This window comes from Nothobranchius furzeri, chromosome 6, assembly GCF_043380555.1.
Source record: "Nothobranchius furzeri strain GRZ-AD chromosome 6, NfurGRZ-RIMD1, whole genome shotgun sequence".
In the NCBI taxonomy this organism is placed as follows: Eukaryota; Metazoa; Chordata; class Actinopteri; order Cyprinodontiformes; family Nothobranchiidae; genus Nothobranchius; species Nothobranchius furzeri.
Genome location: NC_091746.1, coordinates 74,383,435 through 74,408,957, shown reverse-complemented (window position 1 = coordinate 74,408,957; position 25,523 = coordinate 74,383,435). Strand labels below are relative to the sequence as shown.

Below are 25,523 nucleotides of genomic sequence, written 5' to 3'. Positions count from 1 at the left end.
ACCTGCTTGGTGTTTGGATGTTTAATCAGAAGACTCTAGGATTCCTTGTTTATTCAGGGATTGTAAACACTTCGTCTTGATTCAAGGAAAGAATCAGGTTTAGAAAAGTAAGAATTGAATTTCCAAACGATTAAAACACGACAAGTTAACTAATATTTACTGTGATGGATGGATCTAGGTGGATGGGATGTGATGTATGGTGACTATGTGTGAATATGAGGTTATCAGAACTTTCGTATCTGGAAGAGCTGAGTTCTGGGTGAAAAGGGGAAGAATTTGGTTTGCGTTAAGCTATGGAGTTGATTATTATCAAAAAGTATCCAACGCTATCTGTGTGTCTACTTCACCCTTTCTTGGAGACCCTCTTCATGGATCCGAAGGTCAGAGAGGTCAGATGACCTCTGGCACTGAGGGCTGTAGAGTACCCGTAGCACCGACCCTCCAGTCCAGAGATGTCTGGGGTCACAACAGATGGATGGAACCATTTGCATCTCGGAGGACTCTTAAGGAGTCGGAACAATTTCAGCTTTGTTCTGCAGGAACCGTTTGCTGTGTTGGCGGTAGGCAGCTTTTAGCAGGGTTTTGGCAGCTTGCCAAAAATGCTCAGGGTTAAAGAGGTGTCGCTCCGGACGGCCGTTCCGAAGCGCGCTCTAGAACTGAACACTGAATCATGGACAGCTGGAATGCGACTACTGAATCACCAGAATGATTCTGTTTTAATATTATCATGTTATGATTTACTAACAAATCAGAATCGGCCATGTAAGAATTTTACCATAAACCTCAGAAAACACGCCTTCTGGAGGATGCTCTGATCTGGGGTAAAGAAATATCCGTGTGTCATGAGTTTTACTTAACTTAGTTTGTCCTTGTGTCTGAGCGCGGGTGACGATTGCCCTGTCATATCAAACATTACTGATTACTAATATATATATATATATATATATATATATATATATATATATATATATAATCATTCAATGTAATAATTCATTTCATACTTTCAGTAATTCAAGCACAGATCAACCAACCCTATTGATTTAAGCACAGATTAATAGAACATTACTATTATCCATATCACATTTGTTGATTTCATTTTATGAAAACGTTGACTTTATTGAGAGTGGGCACTCCAGCGGTGTTATCAAGGAAGGCTTTATTTGGGAACACAGGCTGACAACGTGTTCCTCCTGAAATGTCAACAAGGTTGCAGTATCCTTCTGGGCTTTTAGGAAGATAGAGCGTAAAATCCACCTTGGAGAATAGAATCAGGTCTGCAGATGACCGGTGGCATGTAGGTCAATCTGTAGGTGAAAACTGACCATTTCTGGACATTACACCAACAACAGATAACTTCTTTGGATCTAAAAATAACATTTTAAATTAGCTGACTTATAATTAAACTTAAATTCTCCGCGAAGTAGCGGCCGTCGTCTGAACCGCTGTCTTTTTGAAAGTACCGCGGTGTATTGTGGGTAATTTGACCAAGGCTAAGCTACAAGACACCTCGCGTGTATCCTCGCTCAGCTAGCTAAACGGCTAACAAACGGAGAACACGCCTCGGTAGAACATGAACATTGGAACACGTCTTGGCGGCTCCTGATGACGTATCTCCTAGGCAACCGGGGCGGGGCCAAGACATCAAGGCAAGGTTCCTTGGCATTGAGAAACACCCTATAGCTTTACACTCAGTACATTTATAAATAGAATAGAAATTTCCATTTTTGTCCCACAGTAGGGAAATAAAGTGCTTCCAAGTCTATGGAATATGAACCAAATACGTTTGGCCTGTGATATAAGAAAGCATGTTACTGAGGTTAAAGACACTCACTGGCTGTCCAACAGGACCAGCTGCACCCGGTAAACCAGTTTCACCCTAAAATCAAATAAAAAAATCATTATTAGCAAAATCCTGAAGACAATTACAATATGTGATGCTTTAAGGAATAAATCAGTACTCTGTGGAAATGGTTCAAAACGACAGGATATAGTAATGAGAATGAGAAGTTTGTTTAATGAGAAATTAAAATCAGTAGTACAATAAAATAGTACAACAAAAACCATTTGCAGGTTTACAAGCAAACACACAACTTACACAATGCTAAGAATGGGTGCAGGCAGAAGCAGAAGCTTATAAGCCCAACCCCCCAAAACCTTTGAACTTAAGCAAAAATTTAGAATAGCATACCAATTCCATCATTTTTACATCATATTTGAAATGTATGGGAATATATTCAAATCCCCATTCTTGCTTTATAAAAAATAATGACCTTTAATATTTTATGCATTTTTTCATCGACTTGATTCATAATATTTAATCACATTTGATTTAAACAAACCCTTAAACTTTACCATTGTTGAACAATCTTTTTGCTCCTGGTCTAATTTATTCCACACATCAACCCCAACACAAGAAACACAAAGTTGTTTCATTTTAGTTCTTACTTTAGGCTTTCTGAACATTTTATACCCTCTGAGATCATAAACACTCTCTCTGATCTGGAACAGATCCTGAATTTGTTTTGGCATCAAATTATTCATCACTTTATACATAAACTGTGCAGTTCTTAATGTAACTAATTCTCTTAGCTTTAATACTCTTAAATGAATAAAAAGTAAATGTGTATGCTCTCTACAAGCTGCTTGTTTACAAGTCGGATTGCTCTCTTCTGAATTATAAACAAAGGCTTTAAGTGGGTTTCGTAGGTGTTTCCCCACACTTCAACACAATACATGAAATAAGGCAGAATTAAAGAAAAGTACAAAAGATATAAAGCTTTTTCATCTAAAAATTCTTTAACTTTATAGAGAACTGCTAATGATTTAGATAACTTTGCTTTAATTGAGTCAACTTAACTTAACTTTTTTTTCTATGGTTACGCCAAGAAATTTTATTTCATTCGCTCTTTCAATTTCTGTATTATTTTGAGATGTGTATCCGCTGTAATTGCTCTATTAGTAAATATGATAAATTTTGTTTTATTTAAATTTAAAGTTAATTTATTTAAGTTAAACCAACACTTTAATGCATTTAATTCTTTCTCAACCTTGTCCATTAATGTTATTAAATCTTTCTCAAAACTTAGAACATTAGTATCATCTGCAAATAGTATGAAGTGCAATGTTTTAGAAACTAAACATATGTCATTAATATAAAGAATAAACAACAAGGGACCTAACACTGGCCCCTGTGGGATACCGGTGGTCACTGTCAGTAGCTGTGAATCAGCGTTGTTAATGTGGACTTATTGCAGTCTGCTCTCTAAATAACTCTTAATCCAGTCATAGGCCACACCACTGATGCCATATCTATACAATTTTTTTATTAATACGTCATGATTGACAGTATCAAAAGCTTTGGTCAGGTCTAAGAACACCCCACAGCATATTGTTTGTTGTCAGTTGCATCAGATATTTTCTCCACTAGATCAACAATTGCCAGAGAAGTTTTCAGATCACGTCTAAAACCATATTGCTGTTCAGAAAGAATGTCATGGTGCTCAATAGTCATACAATCTTTTATGAAATATAGTAATAGTAATAACGCTATCAGAGCAAAGAAATGAAATCAAATAAAACCATTTTTATTTTATGCAACAAGAAAGCATAGAAGATATTGTGGGAAAGAATACCTTCTCACCGGGTTCGCCAGTTTCTCCTGTTGGACCCCGGAAGCCAACGAGACCCTGAGAAGGTAAAGATGATTGTTCTGCTCTTTACAAGTTTACACATGGACCCTTTTAAAACATTATTTACATTTTCCTTCTGCCAAAAGGACACAAACATCTTTTTCTTCTTATGACAGAACAGACAAATATCTAGTAAAAAAATTATTTAAATTTATACAAAATAAAAATGTAAATTCATTAAATACCCAAATGTGTCTGCTGGTGTTTTACTAACTGGTAACTGGTGGTCATGGAATAAAAAATAACTAAAGTATTAAAATGTTCGAGGAAATAATGAAAGATGAAATATTACCACTCGACTTTTTATAATGTAGACAGAAATGTACTACCTAAAAACACTAGATGGTGCTATTGAGCAGCTAAAAGTCACAAGATCAAGTCCCGTCAGTTTAAAAGGGATTTAGTTCAAAACCTACAAGAATTAGTAATTTTCTACAGAATCTTTTTTATTTTTTTATTTTAGATATTTATAAAATTTAAAGAATTTACAGGTTTTATATTTTCATTTACATAACTCAACAGAATAGTTGATTGCATTTTGAAAATGTCTCCAATAAGCCTCCCATAAATAAGAATTGGTCATCAGCCCGGAGCTGAGCGCTGACGGCAGGACCAACGCAGTTTTTCTGCTTGAGGACTCTGGAGATCCTGCACGTTAATCCCAAAGGTTTAAGGAAATTTTAAAACGCAAACCACCAAACAAAAAGCTCAAACCTTTTATTTTGTTAAACATCAAAGCCATGCTGTATTTAGTCTCACCTCATCACCTTTCTCCCCTTTCGGCCCTCGCTCTCCTCGGTACCCCCATAGGCCCTGAAGCCAAATCAGACATGAGAAGGCATCACGATTAACTGTTCCTTCTCTCAGGCTATGAGCTGTGAACCTACATGTGGTCCAGGAGAACCAGGTGGTCCCGGCTGACCATCTTCCCCATCATCACCATCTCTCCCTGGGGTACCAGTCCGTCCTGGGGGGCCCCTGGAGCCTGGATCCCCCTGTCAGATAAACACGAAAAGTTAAAAGGAATATTTCTGACTCTTCAATTCACGTCTCCGGTGGGAAAGCAGGAGGTTGCTGGTTTAATTCCAGCATCCGAACCACGTTTTTGGGGTAGAAACCAAACCAAATAAGGGGTGTGAGTGTCTGGTGCAACTTGCTTCCATAGACTTCCTCCTGAATGAGCCAGAGGTGTTCCCAGGCCAGAGAAAGCACTAATAATCCCTCCAGCGTGTTCTAAACGTTCCCTGGATCTCCTCCCAGGAGGCAACCTAACCTGATGCTCACACCACATCAGCTGACTGGATGAGGAGGAGCAGCGACTCTCCTCCAGAACTCCTCACCTGTGCCATCTAACTCAAATCAAGCTTTTAAACATTTCCTTAAATCAACAACTCATCCCACTCAGGAGGCGCACCATGTCTCCTGGCATTCCTGGTTGTCCGTGAATCCCCGGATCTCCAGGTGGGCCCTGAGAAATAGGACCATGTAAGTAAATACCTTCACGCGTGTCACTTTCCTAAATCGCTACTGAAGCTCTCGTCTAACCTGCACGCCAGGTTTGCCCATCTCTCCAGGTGGTCCTACAGGTCCTTCTTTAGTCTGCAAGCTCACGAAAAAGAAACACGTCTCAAGTCCACAGGAACTAACAAAACCAGAGGACTGGAGTAGAGAAACGCTGTTAAATGTCACCGCGTACTTACAGGCCATCCAGCAGAGAGGAGCTGGTAGAAATTAGTTTGCTGCAGACACAAAAACAAAACAGACAAAAGGGAAATCATCATTTTAAATGACTTCATAAGACGTCAGAATCGTTTCAGAACCTTTCTATCGTTTAAAACCTTCGTTATAAATATGTGACAGACCCTCTCGACAAACCGCTAGCAGATTGCTTTGCTGAACATCTCCATCATGTTCTATGTTCTGATACAACTTCAACACACACACCAGAGAACGATAGTCTGAGGTTTTTGTGTAACTGTGGAGACTGGAGGCTGCATGAAGGCCCAGATAAAACTCATTCTGAAGGGAATTAAAGTCAGCACGATTGTTTCTTTGATCGGCATCTCCTCGTCTCTAAACTATTAACTACAGAATCAAATCCACATGCTTCTACTAGTTTATAAATCACTTAATGGCATGAGGCCAAAATAAATGATACTTTAACTCATTCACTGCCATTGACGACTAAAGTCGTCATTTACATGTTTTTACTGTGTGGGCGTCGGACGAGCCCCCGCACCGTGAGAACAAACATCTGAGCTCTAAAGCCGATCTTCATCCTCGTACGTCACTCGTCACGTGATCAGAAAGCAGATCATCCATGTGTTAGGAGATCGTTTTGGGCCGCTGCTGTAAAAAAAGTGAGGCGCGAACCGGAAAAGCTTCTGCCGATCACAATTCAACAACGGATTATGAAAGAACGGATAACGCTCGAAACGCGCGGATTCTTCCTGATGTAAGAGGTGAGTCTCCGCTTTGTTTTGTCATCGACATCATCCTAGCGCGCAACATTCTGTGACTCTTAAAAAAACAGTAAAAACGGTGAAAAACGCTGGCAGCGAAGGGCTTTACCGATCAGGAAACGGCTGGCAGTGAATGAGTTACAACTCATTTGATCTTTGACCTCTGTCTTGTCCAGGATCAGTGCATTTCTCAAACTTCTATCAAATTCTGTTCAAGTCTTCTGCCTCCTTGTGGAAGATCTAAGTACTGCAGGACATATGTGCTGTTGTATTTTATCATTACTATCATCATTACTTTTTGGTTACTAAAATTTAATCAATAACTGAATAAATCATTTTATTATCAATCTTTTGGAAACATTTTTTGTTGTTTTTTTAATGAGACTTTAAAGGGTTCTAGAGTTCTTAAAGCACTTCATATGGTTTGATCATCACACCATAAACTGTACCCGGAAAGCCGTCCATTCCTCTGCGGTGTTTTCCCACAAGTAAAACGATGGTAAACCAGGATTTCCTGGAAGTCCTGGCTGTCCCCGCTGTCCTCGTCTTCCTTCATAGCCCATCTCACCCTGTGAACATTATATATTACGGACTCCCCAAGGTGCTGTACAACACACCAGTTATTCACCCATTCACACACACATTCAGACATAAATGGCCCAAACAAATGGACTCATATTCAATATTAAATCATGCAGTAGCAGCATTAGCTGATAAACACAAACACACACACACACACACACACACACACACACACACACACACACACACACACACACACACACACACACACACACACACACACACACACACACACACACACACACACACACACACACAATTTAATCAAATTAATAACTCGTAAAATATCATCACAAGGTTTCTGTTACCTTATCCCCTTTAAACCCAGGGTACCCCGGATCACCAGCACATCCCTGTAGTGGATGACATAAAACTCAGAACAAAGAACTTTCCACATAAACAAAATGTTAGACCTTTTCCAATAAAAGTTCTAAAATACTTTCATGAAAATATCTGAAGCTTTATAAAATTTTATTTTTAAAATGTTATTTACTCTAACTTTCACACCAAAAATAAAGGATTGGCCATTTAAATTTTTGCTTTTTTAAAATTGATTTATTGTTCTGAGGGCTAAAATATAATGTAAAAATAAATGAGTAGACAATAATTCTAAAATATTTATATTAAAGGTGCAATATGTAAAAACGAAGAATGACATCCTGTGGTCAAATATGAGTACTGCGGTCTGTTTTCCTTATAAAAAGTCACTTCCTCACTCCCGTTCCATGGGTTTCATAATTGTTACCAGTTACGGATCAGAACCAGAAGACTCTGGACCATGAGTGAAGACGAGGCATACGCAGTAAGTTGATAAGTAGATAATTACACTGAACAAAAATACAACACTTTTGATTTTGCTCCAATTTTTCATGAGCTGAACTCAAACATCTGAAACTTTTTCTACATGCACAAAACACCCATGACTGAAATATTGTTCAGAAATCTGTCTACACGTGTGTTAGTGAGCACTTTTCCTTTGTCAAGATAATCCATCAGTGTCGTGTGGGTGAGCGGTTTGCTGATGTCATCGATGTGGAACGAGTGGCCCATGGTGGCGGTGGGGTACTGGTATGGACAGGCGTAAGTTATGGACAATGAACACCAGTGCATTTTAGTGATGGCACTTTGAATGCACAGAGGTACCATGATGAGATGCTGAGGCCTGTTGTTGTGCCTTCATCCACAACCATCACCTCTATGTTTCAGCATGATAAAGCACGGCTCCATATTGCAAGGATCTGGACACAATTCCTGTAAGTTGAAAACATCCCAGTTCGTGCATGGCCAGCATACTCACCAGCCATGTCACCCATTGAGCATGTTTGGAATGCTCTGGATCGGCGCATACGACAACGTGTTCCAGTTCCCGCCAATGTTCAGCAACTTCACACAGCTACTGAAGAGGAGTGGACCAACAGTCCACAATCAACAACCTGATCAACTCTATGGGACAGAGATGTGTTGCCCTGTGTGAGGCAAACTGTGGCCACACCAAATACTGACTGGTTTTCTGCCCCACCACCCCCCATAAAGCAAAACTGTGCACATGTCAGGGTGTCCTTTTATTGTGGGCAGTTTAAGGCACACCTGTACATTATTCATGCTGTCTAATCAGCCCCTGTGAGGTGGGATGGATTATCTTGGTTAAGGAAAAGTGCTCATTAACAAACATGTAGACAGATTTCAGAACAATATTTGAGTCACGGGTCTTTGGTGTATGAAGACACATTTTCAGATGTTTGAGTTCAGCTCATGAAAAATGGGAGTAAAAAACGAAAGTGTTGCATTTATATTTTTGCTCAGTGTACAATGCCATAACTGGTTTTACAGTAGAGATAACTTACTACACCTATTATGGTAGTAGGCCTCCAGGATTGGGGTAAGTGTGGTTGTACGCAGTCTTGCTGTTATACTTCTGAAGGATTTATTAATGAAGTAAAATGCTATTATTTACTTATTTACACATTTCACTGTAATATTGTTGGTCATTGAAAAAGAAGCTTGAGATATTTTTTTAGAGTGGACTATTTGTGTCTAATTCACTTTTAGCAATATTAGCTCAATGTTAGCCTCTAGCATGCTTCACCCGATATTGTAGTAAAACAAAAATATGCAGTGGCTTCTTAGGGTTACATGAAATAACTTCTGGGTCGCTCCTGTTTACTGGCTTAGGAACGTTACAAAACACTGGAGCATTTGGCCTGTCTGTGTTAAATTACAAATGCCGGCGCTGCAGCGTTAGCTCGGTGCAAGGTCAGCACCCTCACAGATCGTAAAAAAAACGACTGCTTCTCTCTTTGATTATTTTGGAAGGAGAAAAGCTGACAACCCCCCCAGCCAGCTGAGAATGAAATCTGCTTCAATGGAGACTTCCTTCCAACAATGTTGAGACATCAGATTATGTGTTTATTTCACTGTAGAATACTTACATAATGTCCCTTTAATGTTTACCTTTTTAAAAATAATGTCCATTTTTTCTTGCTTTAATCATTTGTTAAAACCATATTATTTTAGACATTTACTGAAGGTTGAATTCTTCAGCAGATGCTGCTATGAAGGTAGTTTCCTTTAGACCATACTCACAAAATTCTCATCAAACCAATTCTGTCCTTAAAGCGTCCAGATGGAGCATCAGGATTAGTACCTTCATCCCAAACCTGCCATACCTGTTCCCATACATGGCCACTGACCCCTGGTGGAAGATCTACAGGTTGCAAGAGCCAACTTACTTTCTTTTACAAGACGAGTACGATTGCATCATTTTCGATAAATAATAGTCGGACAGAAACTCCAGTTGGAACTATAAGCTATTAAAACCTGAGAACTTGAAAGGCGGGAAACCAAGACCCTTTCTGTCTCTACAGCTGGGCTCAATCCCAATGTTACCACTGAGAAATGTGGATTTTATGGCAGCGGGACTCCAGATGAGCCTTCCGTCGCTGCCGTCAGCCACCTCTCTGACCAACCTAACTCCTATAAACCGATCACAACTTAAGGTCATGTTCTCATGAAGAACGATGCGTCCTCATGTTTTCACATCTAAAGGGATGAAGACCAACGTGTGCCTGAGCAGAAGAACCAGCCGGATCAGATTCAGATGGCAGCTAATGAAGAACAGCTCAGACGAGCTTTAAAAGCAAACGCACGTCTCGTGTTCTCCTCATTCACAAAGCTCGGCTTCTCTCACGTTTTGGTTCGAGCTGATCCTAAATGTAAAAGCTGAATCAGCCCCGCGATTTAAGGCCTTAAAAATATCTTTTCTTTGCAGTCGGTTTGCAAGTTTCATTGTTTGAAAGACGCAAAAACATGAACAATGACTTACGTCTGGTCCTGGGGGGCCCTTTCTGCCAGCTGGACCTCTCTGGACCCTGTACGTTCTGCCATCTGATCCTAAAACCAGGTTCCCATCTCTGGATCCAGCAGGCACAATCAGAGGGCCTTCTCTGTCTGGTCTTGTGTGTTTGTTCGGTGTGGTCCTGTGATCCAAGTGTGTGGTGGTGGTGGTGGGAATCCAACGAGGTGCAGGTGAGACCGTCCTGGTCTCTACGTCCAGTTCTTCTCTTGGTTTCTCAGAGTCTGTGGATGTTCTTGGACTCGAAGAGGTCTTTGGAGGCAGGGGATGTCCCAGTGAGGGCTTCTTAGGAGCACTCTCTCTGACCAAGTCAATAATATCATCTGTCGGGTTTTTGGGGGAGAGCGATGGAGTCCTAGAATCTACCTTTTTCTCTGTTGTGATGTTCTCCTCCACCTTTTTAGATGGAACCTCTGGTTTGCCCTTCTGGCTTCCCTTAGATCCATGCATGGAAGGTTTCCACTGAGGGTTCACATATCCACCCTGCAGGAGCACAGGATCCAACAGGTCGGTGTCCTCATCGACCACGAAGACGTCTCCACGACCTGCTGAACCTTTGGGCCTGGAAGGTATCGTCCCATCCCCTCGAGAACTCCCTCCTCGCTGGAAAGCATTCTGCAGAGACACAGAGCATGAATTTGGACTTGTTTTCCGACCTTTTGACCGTCTGATGTTCGGAGGCCTGTGGTAGATGTGTGGTGGACTGTCTGACAAAAACCGCCACTTATTCTGTTTTTAATTTCTCTAAAGCCGGAAAAACCAACTTCTGATTAAAGCAACAAACCAGCTATGAAGCAGACACTATAAATCCTACAAACAACCCGCTCTTCTGACTTTTTCACCTCCTCTCCGACTTCAGGCTCATCAGCCTTATTTCATTACTGCTGATTCTGTTTTTTATTTTCTAAACATTTCATCGAGCTGCTTGTAATTTGAATTTTCGTGGTCACACTCCTCATTGGAGCCAAACCAGCGAGAACTTCTAATAAATCTTGGAGTATTTTATGAGCTCGGCCTTTAAATGGATGAATCTGCAGCTTTTTTCTGCTCCTACAGACGTGACAACAACGGAGTTTATTGGTTATCTTAAAAATGTCTTTGGTCTCTCCCCTGGTTAGAGCACGTCCAGAACATGAGGGCGATACTATAAACAACAAAGTCAGGTAATTATAGTTTCTTATGACCTGGTTTTATTAATACAAAGGATGTCCAAATGATTGACCTCTGACCTCTGGCTCGCTGGGACACCCACCCAGCTTTCCTGCTGGAGAAAAATCTCTTTACAGACAGATGGACTCCTAATTGTTTGGAAAGGACCTTTAACCTCTTCCACATTGAAGAGCAGCAATAGTTGTCAGCCTCTTTGCATCCCGTTAACACACGCTCCCGTTAACACACGCTCGAATGCTCCGGAGCATCATCCACCAGCTAAGGAATTACGTTTTGGGATTGTCAGTTTGGTGGAGGGTGCGCTCCCTGGGACTTTTGACCCTAATGGCCATCCATTGGTAAGGTCTCACTCAAACACAAAAATACCAGTGATTCAGGCAAGCCCCGCCCCCATCGCCAGGAAAATACACACCATCGATTTAAGTCTTTATTATAAACAAATACCCGTAAGTTTTAGATTTTTTCCCCTTGTTAAGCTAACATTTCAATAACTAGTCTACCAAGTGGTTGACCTGCTGCTTAAAGAATTCATTGGTTTTATATTTCTTTATTTAGATAAACTTATGCTAATATATTTAAACTATTATTTGTTTGCAATAAAAATCTGTTCTCTGTTTGAGCCACTTTGGAAGCCAGTGTAACGGCCAGCACTAGAACCGGACCAGAAACCAGGTCATCAGCTGCCTCCTTTTCCAAGCTGATCCAATAACAGCCAATCACGCGGAGGTTTACCATCAGCTACGAGCACTGTGCATAAATGGTGACTAAAATCATGGTACACTTAATAGATGCATTTCTAATGAAAACATTTTTAATACTTTACATATTTTAACCAGAATACGTTATAAATAAATGAAGTCTCTGTGTGGCTCTTACACCCAATTCATATGCAGTTTACGTGGTTAAGAGCAATTAGCTAAACATCTGATTCTGTTTGTGTTCCACCCACAACCCAAATGAATTTAGACCCACGTTCAAAACAAACGGCAGTTCCTGCTGAATTGTCAAACCAGGCCTGTTCCTGGGCCGGACTTGTGAACCCTAAAACGTCTCAACATCCATATTTTTGGCATTAGTGGCGCTGTGACAGAGTTCTCTCGGACTAATAAACCCCAACAAGCTGCCATGGAGCACTACGATGGATCTAAAGAATAAAAACCACTAAATTTATGTGTCAGGTCAGGTGAATGCGCTCCTCTTAGGTCTAATGTCATATTTTTAACGTTTTGAGTAACTGAGCCCGACTTCTTCCACCTTGTTACACCAGACAGACATCAGCGAGCTGAGCCAAAGGATTTGGATCCCAGAAAAGAGTCGTACATCCCGTCGTTACCTGCAGCCAAACCAACTGAAACCAACTGAAACACACCAGTGGCCCAAGGGCAGAGGTTCCAACAGGTCAAAATCAAACCGGCGTGAGAAGTTTAGGGATGAAACTCAGTGGACACGGAGGACACTGGTAACATTGAGGTACGCTGCAGCTTTAAGGCTTTACAGGGCGACTGCAGGGGCGTGTCCGGGGGTGGCCTGGGGTAGCACATGCCACCCTTGGAATCTGGCCACCCCACTGAATTCCCATTAAATAGACTTGTCTACAAAAAGCTTGGTAAAAAAAATAAAGCATAAACATTGGTGCCACCAATGCATAAGGAAGTGCACTACCTGGGCCACCCCATTTTAAAAGATCTGGGCACGCCACTGGGCGACTGACAGTTTGCCCACTATTGCACGCTTTAGGTCTCAGTTTATATCCTAAGAATATCTTTAGTATTCCTGCAAAAACATCCAGGGGTTAAAACTTTACACTTTTAAGTATTTAGGTGAGTGTCAGGTTTAAAAAGGTGATGAAAGAAAATGGCAGAAGGTTCTTGAATCTTAAAGGGGCATTATGGAAGTGTGACAGCCAAAACATGTATAGAAATAATAAATGACTTCTTCATACGTTCTCCTGCAATGCCCTGGTCCTGTAGAATGAGCCCTGGCATTTTTACTGTGATTGCCTGTTTTTCTGTAAAATCACAGAAAAAGAGAGATGCTCGGGTCGAGCAGGCTGCTTCATGCGCGTTCACGCTCAGGCATAGCCCGTAGCATTTGCTATCCGTAGCTTTAGCAGCAGAGAGAGAGGCAGTGCCACTTTGTCGCTGTTCCTAACGCCTAGTGACAAAGCTAGCTACATTTCTGAGGACCCTTAGCTACTTTCTGTAGAACTTTCTTCTAGATATTTCCTGCTAATTAGCAACAAAATAGCCATTTTCACTCCGAACTGTTCTTTGAACGTTGTTTCAGCTGTCATCAAGGATATAAATGTTACAGATACTGTGAATGTTACTAGAGTGTAGCTCACCTAGTAAGATGTCTGACTCTCATGCAGAAGACCTGGGTTTGATTCTGGATGTGAACATAGTTTATTTAGAGTTTATTTTTTACATTAATGATATATTTTTTACATTAAGATGCCCAAATTTGTATTTGAGACTCGCCGAACGGCATTGAATTCACCGATAAAAAAGATGTGGGTTCAACTTTCATTTTGGAACAATTTTTCAAGCAAGGGAAGGGAATGATCTGAGCATGCAGGAGGACTGACCCATCATAAACCTTTGTCGGCTGTGCTGAAGAGAAAGCTACAGAACCACATTATTTAATTAATTAGCTGCGCGTTCTACTGTCCTCTGTCCTGCTGGCCACACACACACACACACACACACACACACACACACACACACACACACACACACACACACACACACACACACACACACACACACACACACACACACACACACACACACACACACACACACACACACACACACACACACACACACACACACACACACACACACACACACACACACACACACACACACACACACACACGCGCAAGGGACCATCTCAGCTGTTATTTTCGTTAAGGAGTGTGCACGTACAGCATGCGCGTTACGCTTTTGGCCTGAGGGGGCAATCGCGAGCATAAAAATTCTAAAGTCCGTAAAGTCCCTTTAAACTTACCGTAAATCCTCTAATACAGGCCCGGGCCTGTATTAGAGGATTTACTGTAAACTAGGTTTATGTTTGTATTTCATGCAGAAATCATCACAGCAAAGCTCTTTTTTGCGTTTGAACTCTAATCTTAGGTAGGAATGCTGATTGTGTTGACCAGTAGGACCACCCATCTTTCAAAGATGTTGGTTTCTCCTAAACAATCACGATCACACAGCTAAAAATGTTTTTTTTTACAAAGTCATCTGCACTGTTTACACCAGTTAATCTCTCATTAACATGAAGCTGAAACATCGAATCTAAAACCAAAATCCTGCAGAAGGATCAATTTTAGGAAAATGATGTCAAACGTGACTCTGACTTCTCATTAAATCTTACATGTTTTAAAAACAGCAACAAGAAGGCAGCTTCTTGTAGAGGAGAGCTAAAGTTCTGGCAATTTGGAGATGGAGTTGAAGATGCCATCATCCAGCTGCTTCAACCAACCCACTGTCATCTGGACAAAGCAGGCAGCACTGTGAGGGTCATGTTCTTTGATTTCTCCAGTGCATTTAACACAATCCAGCCTGATGTAGTTTGCCAGAAACTCCAGAAGACACAGGTGGGGGCCTCAACTATCGCCTGGATTAAAGACTACCTGACAACCAGACCACAGTTTGTGAGGCAGAAGAACTGCACATCAAACCAGGTGATCAGTAGCATTGGAGCACCACAGGGGACTGTACTCTCACCATTCCTTTTCGCCCTGTACACCTCAGACTTCCAGTACAAATCAGAGACCTGTCATCTACAGAAATACTCAGATGACTCTGCAGTTGTCGGGTGTATCAGAGGTGGACAGGAAGCTGAGTACAGAGAGCTGGTGGAGCGCTTTGTGGCATGGTGTGGAAACAATCATCTGACCTTGAACATGAACAAAACAAAGGAGATGATTTTAGACTTCAGAAGAAACAGGGTGGAGTCAAACAGTGTTTCCATCATGGGAGAAGAAGTGGAGGTGGTTGAGGAATACAAACACCTTGGAGTTCACCTGGACAACAGACTGGACTGGAGAAAGAACAGCGAAGCCGTTTACAAGAAGGGACACAGCAGACTGCACTTCTTGAGGACGCTTAGGTCCTTCAGTGTCTGTAGCAAGATGCTGCAGATCTTCTACAAGTCTGTTGTTGAGAGTGTAATCTCTTCAGCCATCGTCTGTTGGGGTAGCAGCATCAGAAGCAGGGACCTGAAAAGGCTCAACAGCCTAATAAAAAAGGCTGGTTCTGTTCTGGGGACGACTGTGGAACCGCTGGAGGAGATGATGCAAAGAAGGATTCTCCAGAGAATCAAGAACATGATGGACAACCCTGAGCATTCTCTTCACAAGACTGTCCGACAACGGAAGAGTGTCTTCAGTCAGAGGCTTCTTCAGTTTGGCTGCAACACTGACCGCTACTGGAGATCCTTCCTGCCAACAGCCGTTGTAATATACAACAACTCTTTGATGACTTGATTATTATTATTATTCTGAGCTACTACAGCAATCAGTTTCCCTCTGGGATTAATAAAGTATTTTTGAATTGAATTGAACTGAATGAACTCAAAAATGTAAGGAAATTAAAAGTTCGGTTTCTGAGTATTTTGCATGTCAATGTTTTTGCCATCTACATAGTTTTTAATCCACGATTCGGACAAAAACTTTCCCTGCTGCACCACTAGGTTTATGAAAAGCACTGCGTCGCATGTCCACACAGAGGCGCCAAAAGCAACGTTTTTTAAAAATATCCACTTTCATCTCCAAAAAGTGTGTTTGTGGACCAAAGAAAGCTAAAAATTCTCCTGTTTTTTAAAACTTCCTGGAGACAAGGCCTTTACACACACACACACACACACACACACACACACACACACACACACACACACACACACACACACACACACACACACACACACACACACACACACACACACACACACACACACACACACACACACACACACACACACACACACACACACACACACACACACACACACACACACACACACACACACACACACACACACACACACACACACACACACACACACACACACACACACACACACACACACACACACACACACACACACACACACACACACACACACACAAAATGTGTCTACCAGGGGTTGTTGCTTTAGAAGCTCTTAACTTCAAAAACGTTTCATTTTCTCCATCTGAGCAAAAGAAATTCACCTTAATGTGAGTTTGCCTGTTCTAACACCTAAAACAACCATTTGTAACAATAAAACTAATTAATAGTTAATGTTATTAACTATTTGGTCTGTTTGTTTGCATTTTTAAAAATAATCTTGTTTGACGTACCCAAACCACAGATTATTATCCGTTTTTTAAACATTTAAAAATTCATCACAGTAATGTTGATAGAAGCCGTTTATTAACCTTGGACAATATTTCCACCTGAGTTTGTTCTGGAGTTTTGTTCTGACATAAAAGGTGGACTTATTTCTGCAGCTCTGACTGGAAACAAGAGGTTTACCTGAAGCAACATCATTATGATGTTTGGAAAATCTTCCAAACACATTTTTGATTTTCAAACCTTTTTCATCAAAAATACTAAATAAAGGATCAGAGCAGTAACGAGGGCAGATGTTGACAAGGCACACCTGGCCCAGATGAATGGTTCCTGTGTCTGTCCATCAGCACGAGCCTCCTCAGGAGTCTTTCTGTACGCTGAGCCGACACATCCTCTGATATATGAGCAATCTGCAGAGTCGTAGACTGACTAAAGGACTGCAGGCTACAGTGATGTCATCAACACCACACACACACACACACACACACACACATACACACTTGTGCCTACAAACTGCTGATCAAATGGCACAGGTCGGTAAATCACTCAGACACAGGCATGCAGACGCTCTCAGGCTGGCTCGGTCTTGCAAACTGCAGGAAGGCAATTAGGTCTGGAAAGTTTTTGATGTTTCAGGAATTGTGATTGGAACACCATGAGCCACGGGAATCGTGATAACGATCAAGGCTACAAATAGAAACAAACCAAAATCCCCGGAATTCCTTAAAGGAACGGATCTCACCCACTGCCGTTCGTGTCAGAGTTTTAAATTATATGAAACATTGTTGGGGCACAAAATGGCCCAGGAGCCCTGATGGATGGCCAAACACAACCCCCTAACGAAGCCCTGGCACGGAAAGACTGGTTTAGACCGCCCACTCAGCCAGCGCATGGATATTAAATGAGCGGCGTGCTGACTGATGCCTGAAGCTAAAAAGTGTTAGCACAGCTTTGTACAGTATCTGGATAATTCAATAAGCAATCTACGGATCTATTTAGCAATAATTCAAAATCTGGATACATCCTGGAATGTGAGAGGTCCGACACTCTTCTGGTTTTCCTCTCATACGTCATAAGATATTAGCGGGATATTAGCAGTGGGTTGGGTTTAGTCTGTGTGTCTCATGTCAGAGTGTCTAAACGCAACGCTGCATTTGTTCCAGGGAAGACTGTGTAGGCATAGCCTAGCTGACATAGCCAAGGCCAGATCAAGACGTGGCTAAAGTAAATGAGCTGTGAATTCCTGGACACCTTTAAAATTACCTCATAAACTCTGGTAATGCTCAAAGTATGTGCCAACTCCCAGCTGCTAACACTTGCAATTTTAGCTTCATAACAATTAAATCAATGTGGTATTTGGGTTTTTTACAATGATGTTACAGCTGTTAAAGCAAATCTGCAAACAACCTCGGTTGGAAACAGAAACCCACGTTGCCAGAGGAAACCAGAGAGCGCTAAACACCAGCCGTCCTTTTCTAGGTCCAAAGGTCTTTGACTTTCTACAACTGCAAATGGTGATTTTCTTTTTGGGACTCTGGTAGTTTGTCCTAAGGTGAAGTGGTAGCAGCCGGCTGTTTCTCCTCCTCCGGCGTTATTGAGCAGAGAACCTCACACCGGTGGTGTCTGTTGCTGAATACCCGAGTGATGAATGGAGGACCCAGGGAAGTGCGGCGGTTCGGCGAGACCAACAGCCAGATGGTCCAGTGGTTGCTTTTAGACCGAGCCGTGTTATTGGAGGAGGTTCACAGATAAATGTGAAAGAACCTCTTTATTTATTTTTATCATTTGTCTTTTAATCACCAAAACAGATTTATAGCTATCCAATGTTAGAACCACGGGGCAAACTCAGCCAGACAAACGTGAAGTCCACCTGTCCTCTGTGTGTTCGCGTTTGGAGGTTCATCACGGAAGAATTGGACAAAGAAGGCAAGTTGATGTTATGATTCAACTGACAGACCATCCAAGAAGTGTCGGCTTCATTTTTATTGGTAAGTAAATTTATTTTTCTGTACGTTATTTTGCTGGTTGAATGAGGGGAGAATGCCCGACTGTTGCAGTCGTGCCCTCGGGCAAGGCACTTAACCCGGTGGTGTCTGTGCACGCCAGCTTTGCTTCTGTCGGCGCGTCCCAGGGCAGCTGTGGCTGCAATGTAGTTCATCACCACCAGGGTGTGAATGTGTGCATGCATGGGTGGTGACTGTGCTGTAAAGTGTCTTGGGGGGTTGTAGAACCCTAGGAGGTACTACGTCAAATACGGACCATTTAAAATCTGTAAGAAGTGTTTGGATTCTTGGTTTTTATAGTTTTTTTTTTCTTGACTCTGCATCTAATGCATGTGATCATTTCAAAGTAGTCCACGCATGAGTCATGACCAACATAAAAGCAAGACCCGTCAAGCAAAAGCCCTGAGTCTGTGTCTATTTGTGTCTTTAAACTCCAACCACTCTTGTCTGCAGTGATCGGGTCAAAACAAAGAACTGGGAGACAAATTAATCACTAGAAGCGTGTGTTGAGACTTGTGAGCGTGTTCAGAGGTTTGCACCAGCAGGATCCAGTGCACACAAGTTAGCGTGTGACTTGGCTGTGACTCAGTGATGTTACTTACTCAGCAGGTCACATCTAGCACTAGGAGCACGGGGGTTAGAGATCTGATCCCCATCAGGACCACCCATGCTCGACGTGCCACTGTTAGCTGGGATTATAGCTTCCACCAGACCGACTGTGGTGGTCCTGCGACGTTAAAGAAGATCAAAAGCATGTAGGAGGAGACCTTTCTGCTCAGATTCTAACCGGCATTCTTGAAACGATCAATTAAGGTCGTGTTTATTTTAATTATAAAAAGTCATCCTACAATTTTCTCCGTTTGTATAATGAGAGAATTTTTGAAGCTACAACTGAATACAATTAAGATGTGTCACGGATTTAGGTGGGGGTGGAGCTCTACAAGAGGGGAGGGGCAAGATGATCCTTAAAGTCTGAAATTTCAAAATAAAATACACAAATCCCAAATTCAACATGAGAAAAGCACAGTTAATTATGAATGATCCGACATTCTTTTAACTTCCACTCGTTTAAATCCAAACCTCAAGATGACGCCCGAATCGCAGACTCAGCAGGTATAAACTACGTTTACCACAACATGTTGCATGGACCCGGAGCTTTCCACCAAAACAAACTACAAGAAGATGAAAAGTCAAATTCTTATAAAAAATTTTTTCAGCATGGATTTAATTAATTGGTCATTCAATGCGATTGATAAGATTTTTTCTACAATGAGGATGGAGGAGGGGGCTCGCGCTTGTCCTCATGGGACACACGCAGCAGGATATATGTTCGATTCCTGGAAGAAGTGGAATAACATCTGTCTCTCTCAGCTGTCCACTGAGGACGTCGAAGATATGTGGATATTTGGCCTAATGATCGCTGGATTTCACCTGATTGGAGTGGGAGGATATCTGGTTTTCCGTAAAATTGGGATGACGGGAGCGAATGGAGGGCGACCCGCAACCATGGACGGCACCGTCCGTGTGAATACCTCACAGACTGGGACGTTGCTCGAGGTGAATCGCAAGCTGGACAATGTCTTAGCTGCGTTACTGGTATTAGCACGCAAGATTGATATCATCTCGGAGAGGGTCACCGGACGGTGTGGAGATGTTTAATCACCTAATTGGCTTCACTGGAGGACTTGAATGATCAATACAGACTTAAGGCAGAGAGGAAAAATTATCTCTGTCTGACCCAATCAAAGTTCTGTTATCGAATCTGACGCCATAAGCAGCCTTGGAGTTGCGTACAAAAACCCCCACGATGGAAGGAATGCAGACAAATGCTGTGAAACCCTATCCACCCACCCACCCGCCTTCAGATTACGTTGAAGGCACTCACTGCTCTCTGTGCTTCCCCATGACCTCCCTCCCAACTGCGGAGTCAGCTGGTTGAGCGCCACACAGGCAGCCCCCGCTGAGGAAACCAGGATCCCAGCCCCTCCCCCCTACCTACGGGTCTCATGTTGTGAACTGTGACGTTCGTGCTTACATGTCGGGTGTTTTTTTTTGCATTAGAGTGCTACACCCTGCCGGTGTAACCCTGTTAATGCCTTTTTTCTCCCTCCCCTGAACTTCCCTCATGTATTCCCTCATTCATCTACAAAAGGAACGCCGTCATGGCTGCTCCCACGGTCTGCCTGTATCTGTCCTGTCTATATATGTGTGTGTAACCTTGGTCAGGTTGTACTATGGAGTCAAGTTCCTATGCTCTGATCTGGAGCGCTGGCAATAAAATTCATTCTGATTCTGATGAGGCACGTTCTTGATACGAGGCACTTAAGTAGCGTCCACGAAGAGCTAAGAACTTTAATCCTTCATAATAAGAGCCTCAATCACACACACCTAGCTCAAAATATCACAATCTTATAAAACAGTACATCAATACTGTTCTCTGAGTTTATCAGCCAGTACTTAACTATTTTACGAGCCTCTGATGTTCTGAGGTATGTGTGCATGTTTGAGACTCTTACTGTGAAGGACTAAAAGTTGGGAGTTCCTGCGTGGACGCCTCATTAGTATTTCATTAAGACTCTTTACATGACATTTAACAATATGCTCACCTCTACATCCGTGTTTTATCATTCTCTTTCATGTGGCACCAATGTTTCTTGTTACACGTCCAATGCAGTTGATAAAAGTCTAATCGTTTCTACCGAATCTCACGTGTTACTGATCCGATTCCATTTACAAGTCTAAAAATGTTGTTAAAATCCTTTTATAAACCATCCCTGTAAGTAAACACCTAAAGTACAAAAGGCATCGATTCATATTTTTAATGTCATCTCTGAAACTGTAAACTTAAAACTAACATTTCTAAGTTTTTTTTTTACCTCAAACAGGATTAGTACCTTCCTCAGAACCCCACCCACTCATTTTCTTCAACACTTTCTTCGCTTGGGTCAGAGGGAGCTGGTGCCCATTTCCAGGAGTTATCAGGTGAGAGAGGGGGAACACCTGGACAGGTCTCCGGTCCATCAGAGGGACATACAGAGACAAACATCCATTCAAACTCTCACGCACACCTAGGGGCATCTTACCCCGGTTTCACACTGGAAGCATTGGCGGCGCAAAACGGCGGCGGAACGGTTTACTCGCCAACTTCAAAGCAGCCCCTTTCACAACAGGAGAGTCTTGGCAGCGGCACGGCTTCCTCGCTGGACTCGTGAGATCACACGGTCCCTCGAGATTTCAGGTCACGGTTTGTTTATGCAATCCGCCGTTAACCCTCTCAGGCTCAATAAGTTCTGATAAAAGGACGAACAACTAAGTCCTTCAGGGGCACTTCTGAGTTAAAAATGCTCATGAAACACGTGTGTTGAGAGACCAGGTAGGTTTTAACGCTGCTAATCTGCAACGCCTGCCTCCAGAGAGTTATACCAAAAGAAGGAAATCACGTTTAATGTCAGATATGATGCGGTTCCTCTCCACTGCCAGGAATGAAGCCCTGAAAAACCCACCACTTCTGCACTTCTGGAATGATGCTACGAGTAAATGAGCTGTTGGATCACACGTAGGCTTCATATGATAAATGGTTAATGGCCTGTATTTGATATAGTTCCTTCTAGAGTCCTGGAGCCCCCCAAGGTGCTTTACAACACATTCACCCATTCACACACACATTCACACACTGGTTGTGATGAGCTACAATGTAGCCACAGCTGCCCTGGGGCGCACTGACAGAGGCGAGGCTGCCGAGCACTGGCGCCACCGGTCCCTCCGACCACCACCAGCAGGCAACGTGGGTTAAGTGTCTTGCCCAAGGACACAACGACAGCGACAGACTGCGCAGGGCTCGAACCTGCAACCTTCCGATTACGAGGCGAACACTTAACTCCTGTGCCACCGTCACCCTGATATGAAATAGCATTGCTGCAGTACTTTTATTTTGAAAATTACCAGGGATTTTACACTGAAACTGTGTGTGATTTCCTGTCTAGCCCTGTGTTAACTGCGGAAATTGACACATCCCAGAAGCGGCTAGTGGCAAAAATAGAACCTGATGCTATCTTTAGCGGCGCGGCGCGGCGTGCCGCTTCTGGGGCGCACGTGGAAATTACCGCATCGCTGCTGGTTTGAAACACTCCATAGACGATAATGGTTTCTATTTGAAGCAGTGACATTCCACGCTGCTGATGCTTTCTGTGTGAAACCGGGGTGAGAGTCACCTGCTGATGCGTGTTTTTGTTCTGTGGGAGGAGCCTGGAGAACTCTGAGAAAACCCACGTACGCATGGGCAGAACATGCCAGCTCTGGGTAGAAAGACTGCAGCTGGGATTTGAATCTGCGACCTTTTCACTGTGAGGCACCAGTTCTACCATGCAGCCCTGCCTCCACACCTGGTGTGTGGAACTCTGTACACCTCCTCAGCTCAGAGTGTTACAGGTGAAATGTGCAGAATGTTTTTTTATTTTCATGATTTAATCACGTAACAAAATTTGCAGGAATTCTGATCAATTGCTGTAAAAACTTTAGTTAAAATCTGAACGACTGATTCAGACCTCAAAGGGTTAATCCCAAAAGCTGCTGATGAACATGAATTATAACATTATGTGGCACATAAGATCTCCTGAACAATTACACGAACTATTTGTACCCCAAAACCAAAGATCATCAGTAAAACCTCCAAAAGACTCTAACCGGGCCTTTCCACCGGATGCGTAAGTGTCGCGTAACGTCTGCAAAGCTTCGTACGCAGCAATCAGCCACCATTTTAGTGAATGGCAGCGTTCCTCCCTGTGCGTCCCCGAAGCATCAGGAGGCGCTCCTTTTGCTTTACGCGCTACGTTTCCAAACGCTTCAAGCACAGCGGTTCAGATCAGGCCAGACAGGAAGGCAAAAAGCAAAGTGGTGTAAAACATCAAGGAACTTTCAAAATCAGAATCAGAATCAGAATAGGTTTATTGCCAGTCAGTGAACTTGCTTCGGTACTAACGTGCTATATATAACATGAATAATATAATTAAAAATAGAATAAAGTAGAATAAAATATAAAAAACTAGCATAAAACTTTGCTATAAAAAAGGCAGGTAATGGTAATATGGCCGATAACGTGACGTTATGTCAAGTACAGAAGACGAGCATGGTTGTGTGTTTATAAGCTGTTCACAAGTCTAACGGCAGATGGAAAATAAAAGATTCTAAAACATTCTTTCTCCTAGTCTGTTACCGAGTGAATTGCTGATGAGTTTTTGCAAGTCATTTCTGAAGTATTACAAATTTACACAAAACACTTGAACAAATCCAGTTCAGTGAGATTAAGTCAAGCAATGAATTTTATTTAAAGAGACTTTACAGAGTTTTTAATTTTTATGCTCATGATTGCCCCCTCAGGCCAAAAGCGTAACGGCTGCTTCAATAGTAGGCTCGTGCACGAGGCGCGCATGCTGTACGTGCACACTCCTTAATGAAAATAACAGCTGAGACAGTCCTGTGTGTGTGTGTGTGTGTGTGTGTGTGCGTGCGTGCGTGCGTGCGTGCGTGCGTGTGTGTGTGTGTGTGTGTGTGTGTGTGTGTGTGTGTGTGTGTGTGTGTGTGTGGTCTGGAGGACAGAGGACAGGAGAACACGCAGCTAATTAATTAAATAATTTGGTTCTGTAGCTTTCTCTTCAGCACAGCCGACAAAGGTTTATGATGGGTCAGTCCTCCTGCATGCTCAGATCATTCCCTTCCCTTGCTTGAAAAATTGTTCCAAAATGAAAGTTGAACCCACATCTTTTTTATCTGTGAATTCAATGCCGTTCGGCGAGTCTCAAATAAAAATTTGGGCATCTTACTGTAAAAAATATATCATTAATGTAAAAAATAAACTCTAAATAAACTATGTTCACATCCAGAATCAAACCCAGGTCTTCTGCATGAGAGTCCAACGTCATACTATGTGAGCTAAAGTGCTAGTGATGTCATTAGTATCTGTAACACTTATATCCTTGATGACAGCTGAAACAACGTTCAGAGAACAGTTCGGAGGGCTATGCCTGAGCGTGAACGCGCATGAAGCAGCCTGCTCGACCCGAGCATCTCTCTTTTTCTGTGATTTTACAGAAAAACAGGCAATCACAGTAAAAATGCCAGGGCTCATTCTACAGGACCAGGGCATTGCAGGAGAATGTATGAAGAAGACATTTATTATTTCTATACATGTTTTGGCTGTCACACATCCATAATGTCCCTTTAAGATGCCAAAAAATGATCTAAATTGAAAACAAATGTCATGGGATGTGGTTTTTCCAAATTGTAATTAGTGATATTATTCACCGCGTCATCAGCTGGAAGAAAAAGAGGCTCCTAACCTCAAAGTAATTCAAATCATATTCAGCAGTAAAACTTCTAACGGTTTTCAAACAGCTTTTCTCTGTCCATACCCTTATGTGGACCTGTTTTTAGATAAATGCAGAAAGAACCACATCCCTGCACACACGAGTGCACCACGGCTCTGAAATCGGGCAAAACTCACACAATTATCTCAACACTGAGCCAAATACAGCCCTACACGTTGAATCAAAAAGCCAAACCAACGTCTGAGGTGATCTACCTTTCCTCTCCATTGTCGTTGAGCGTGCACGTGCAGCAGCTTCAAATCCAGCAGCAGACATCCCAGCAGAAAGAGCCATCCCGCATGGTGGAGCATGACTGCAGGAGCCTCTGCAGGTCTGACTGGCCTCCAGCTCTGTTCATATTGTTCTAGCAGACATATCTCTGCAGAATAGGCTGATCCAGCCCTCAGCAGACACACCCACACACCTCCAGCACCTCAGCCAGGTCCGGACAACACCGGTTAGAGCAGCCAAGCTTCTAAAGAGACTACAGACCTTTCATCTGAAGAGTCAGACAAATGTAATCGCTAATGAACGTAAATGAAAATGATTACAATAATAAAA

General features: G+C 42.4%; 1 protein-coding gene across 2 annotated transcripts in view; it reads right to left on the bottom strand.

The window, feature by feature from the left end:
• The window catches only part of si:ch211-196i2.1 (collagen alpha-2(I) chain), a 142,903-nt gene that overhangs the window by 59,005 nt on the left and 58,375 nt on the right, over positions 1–25,523 (bottom strand). The window contains exons 1-11 of one of the 2 annotated variants that reach the window (XM_070552557.1): positions 25,178–25,298; positions 10,056–10,700; positions 7,042–7,086; positions 6,601–6,720; positions 5,390–5,428; positions 5,235–5,288; positions 5,104–5,157; positions 4,577–4,684; positions 4,449–4,502; positions 3,633–3,686; positions 1,832–1,876 (exon numbers count right to left, since the gene is read on the bottom strand). In XM_070552557.1, coding sequence (XP_070408658.1) covers positions 1,832–1,876; positions 3,633–3,686; positions 4,449–4,502; positions 4,577–4,684; positions 5,104–5,157; positions 5,235–5,288; positions 5,390–5,428; positions 6,601–6,720; positions 7,042–7,086; positions 10,056–10,700; positions 25,178–25,273 — 1,314 coding nt within the window. In that variant the 5' untranslated portion in view covers positions 25,274–25,298. Of the gene's footprint in view, positions 1–1,831; positions 1,877–3,632; positions 3,687–4,448; positions 4,503–4,576; positions 4,685–5,103; positions 5,158–5,234; positions 5,289–5,389; positions 5,429–6,600; positions 6,721–7,041; positions 7,087–10,055; positions 10,701–25,177; positions 25,299–25,523 lie in introns of those variants that run through there. The other variant, XM_070552556.1, reaches the window with a different exon arrangement.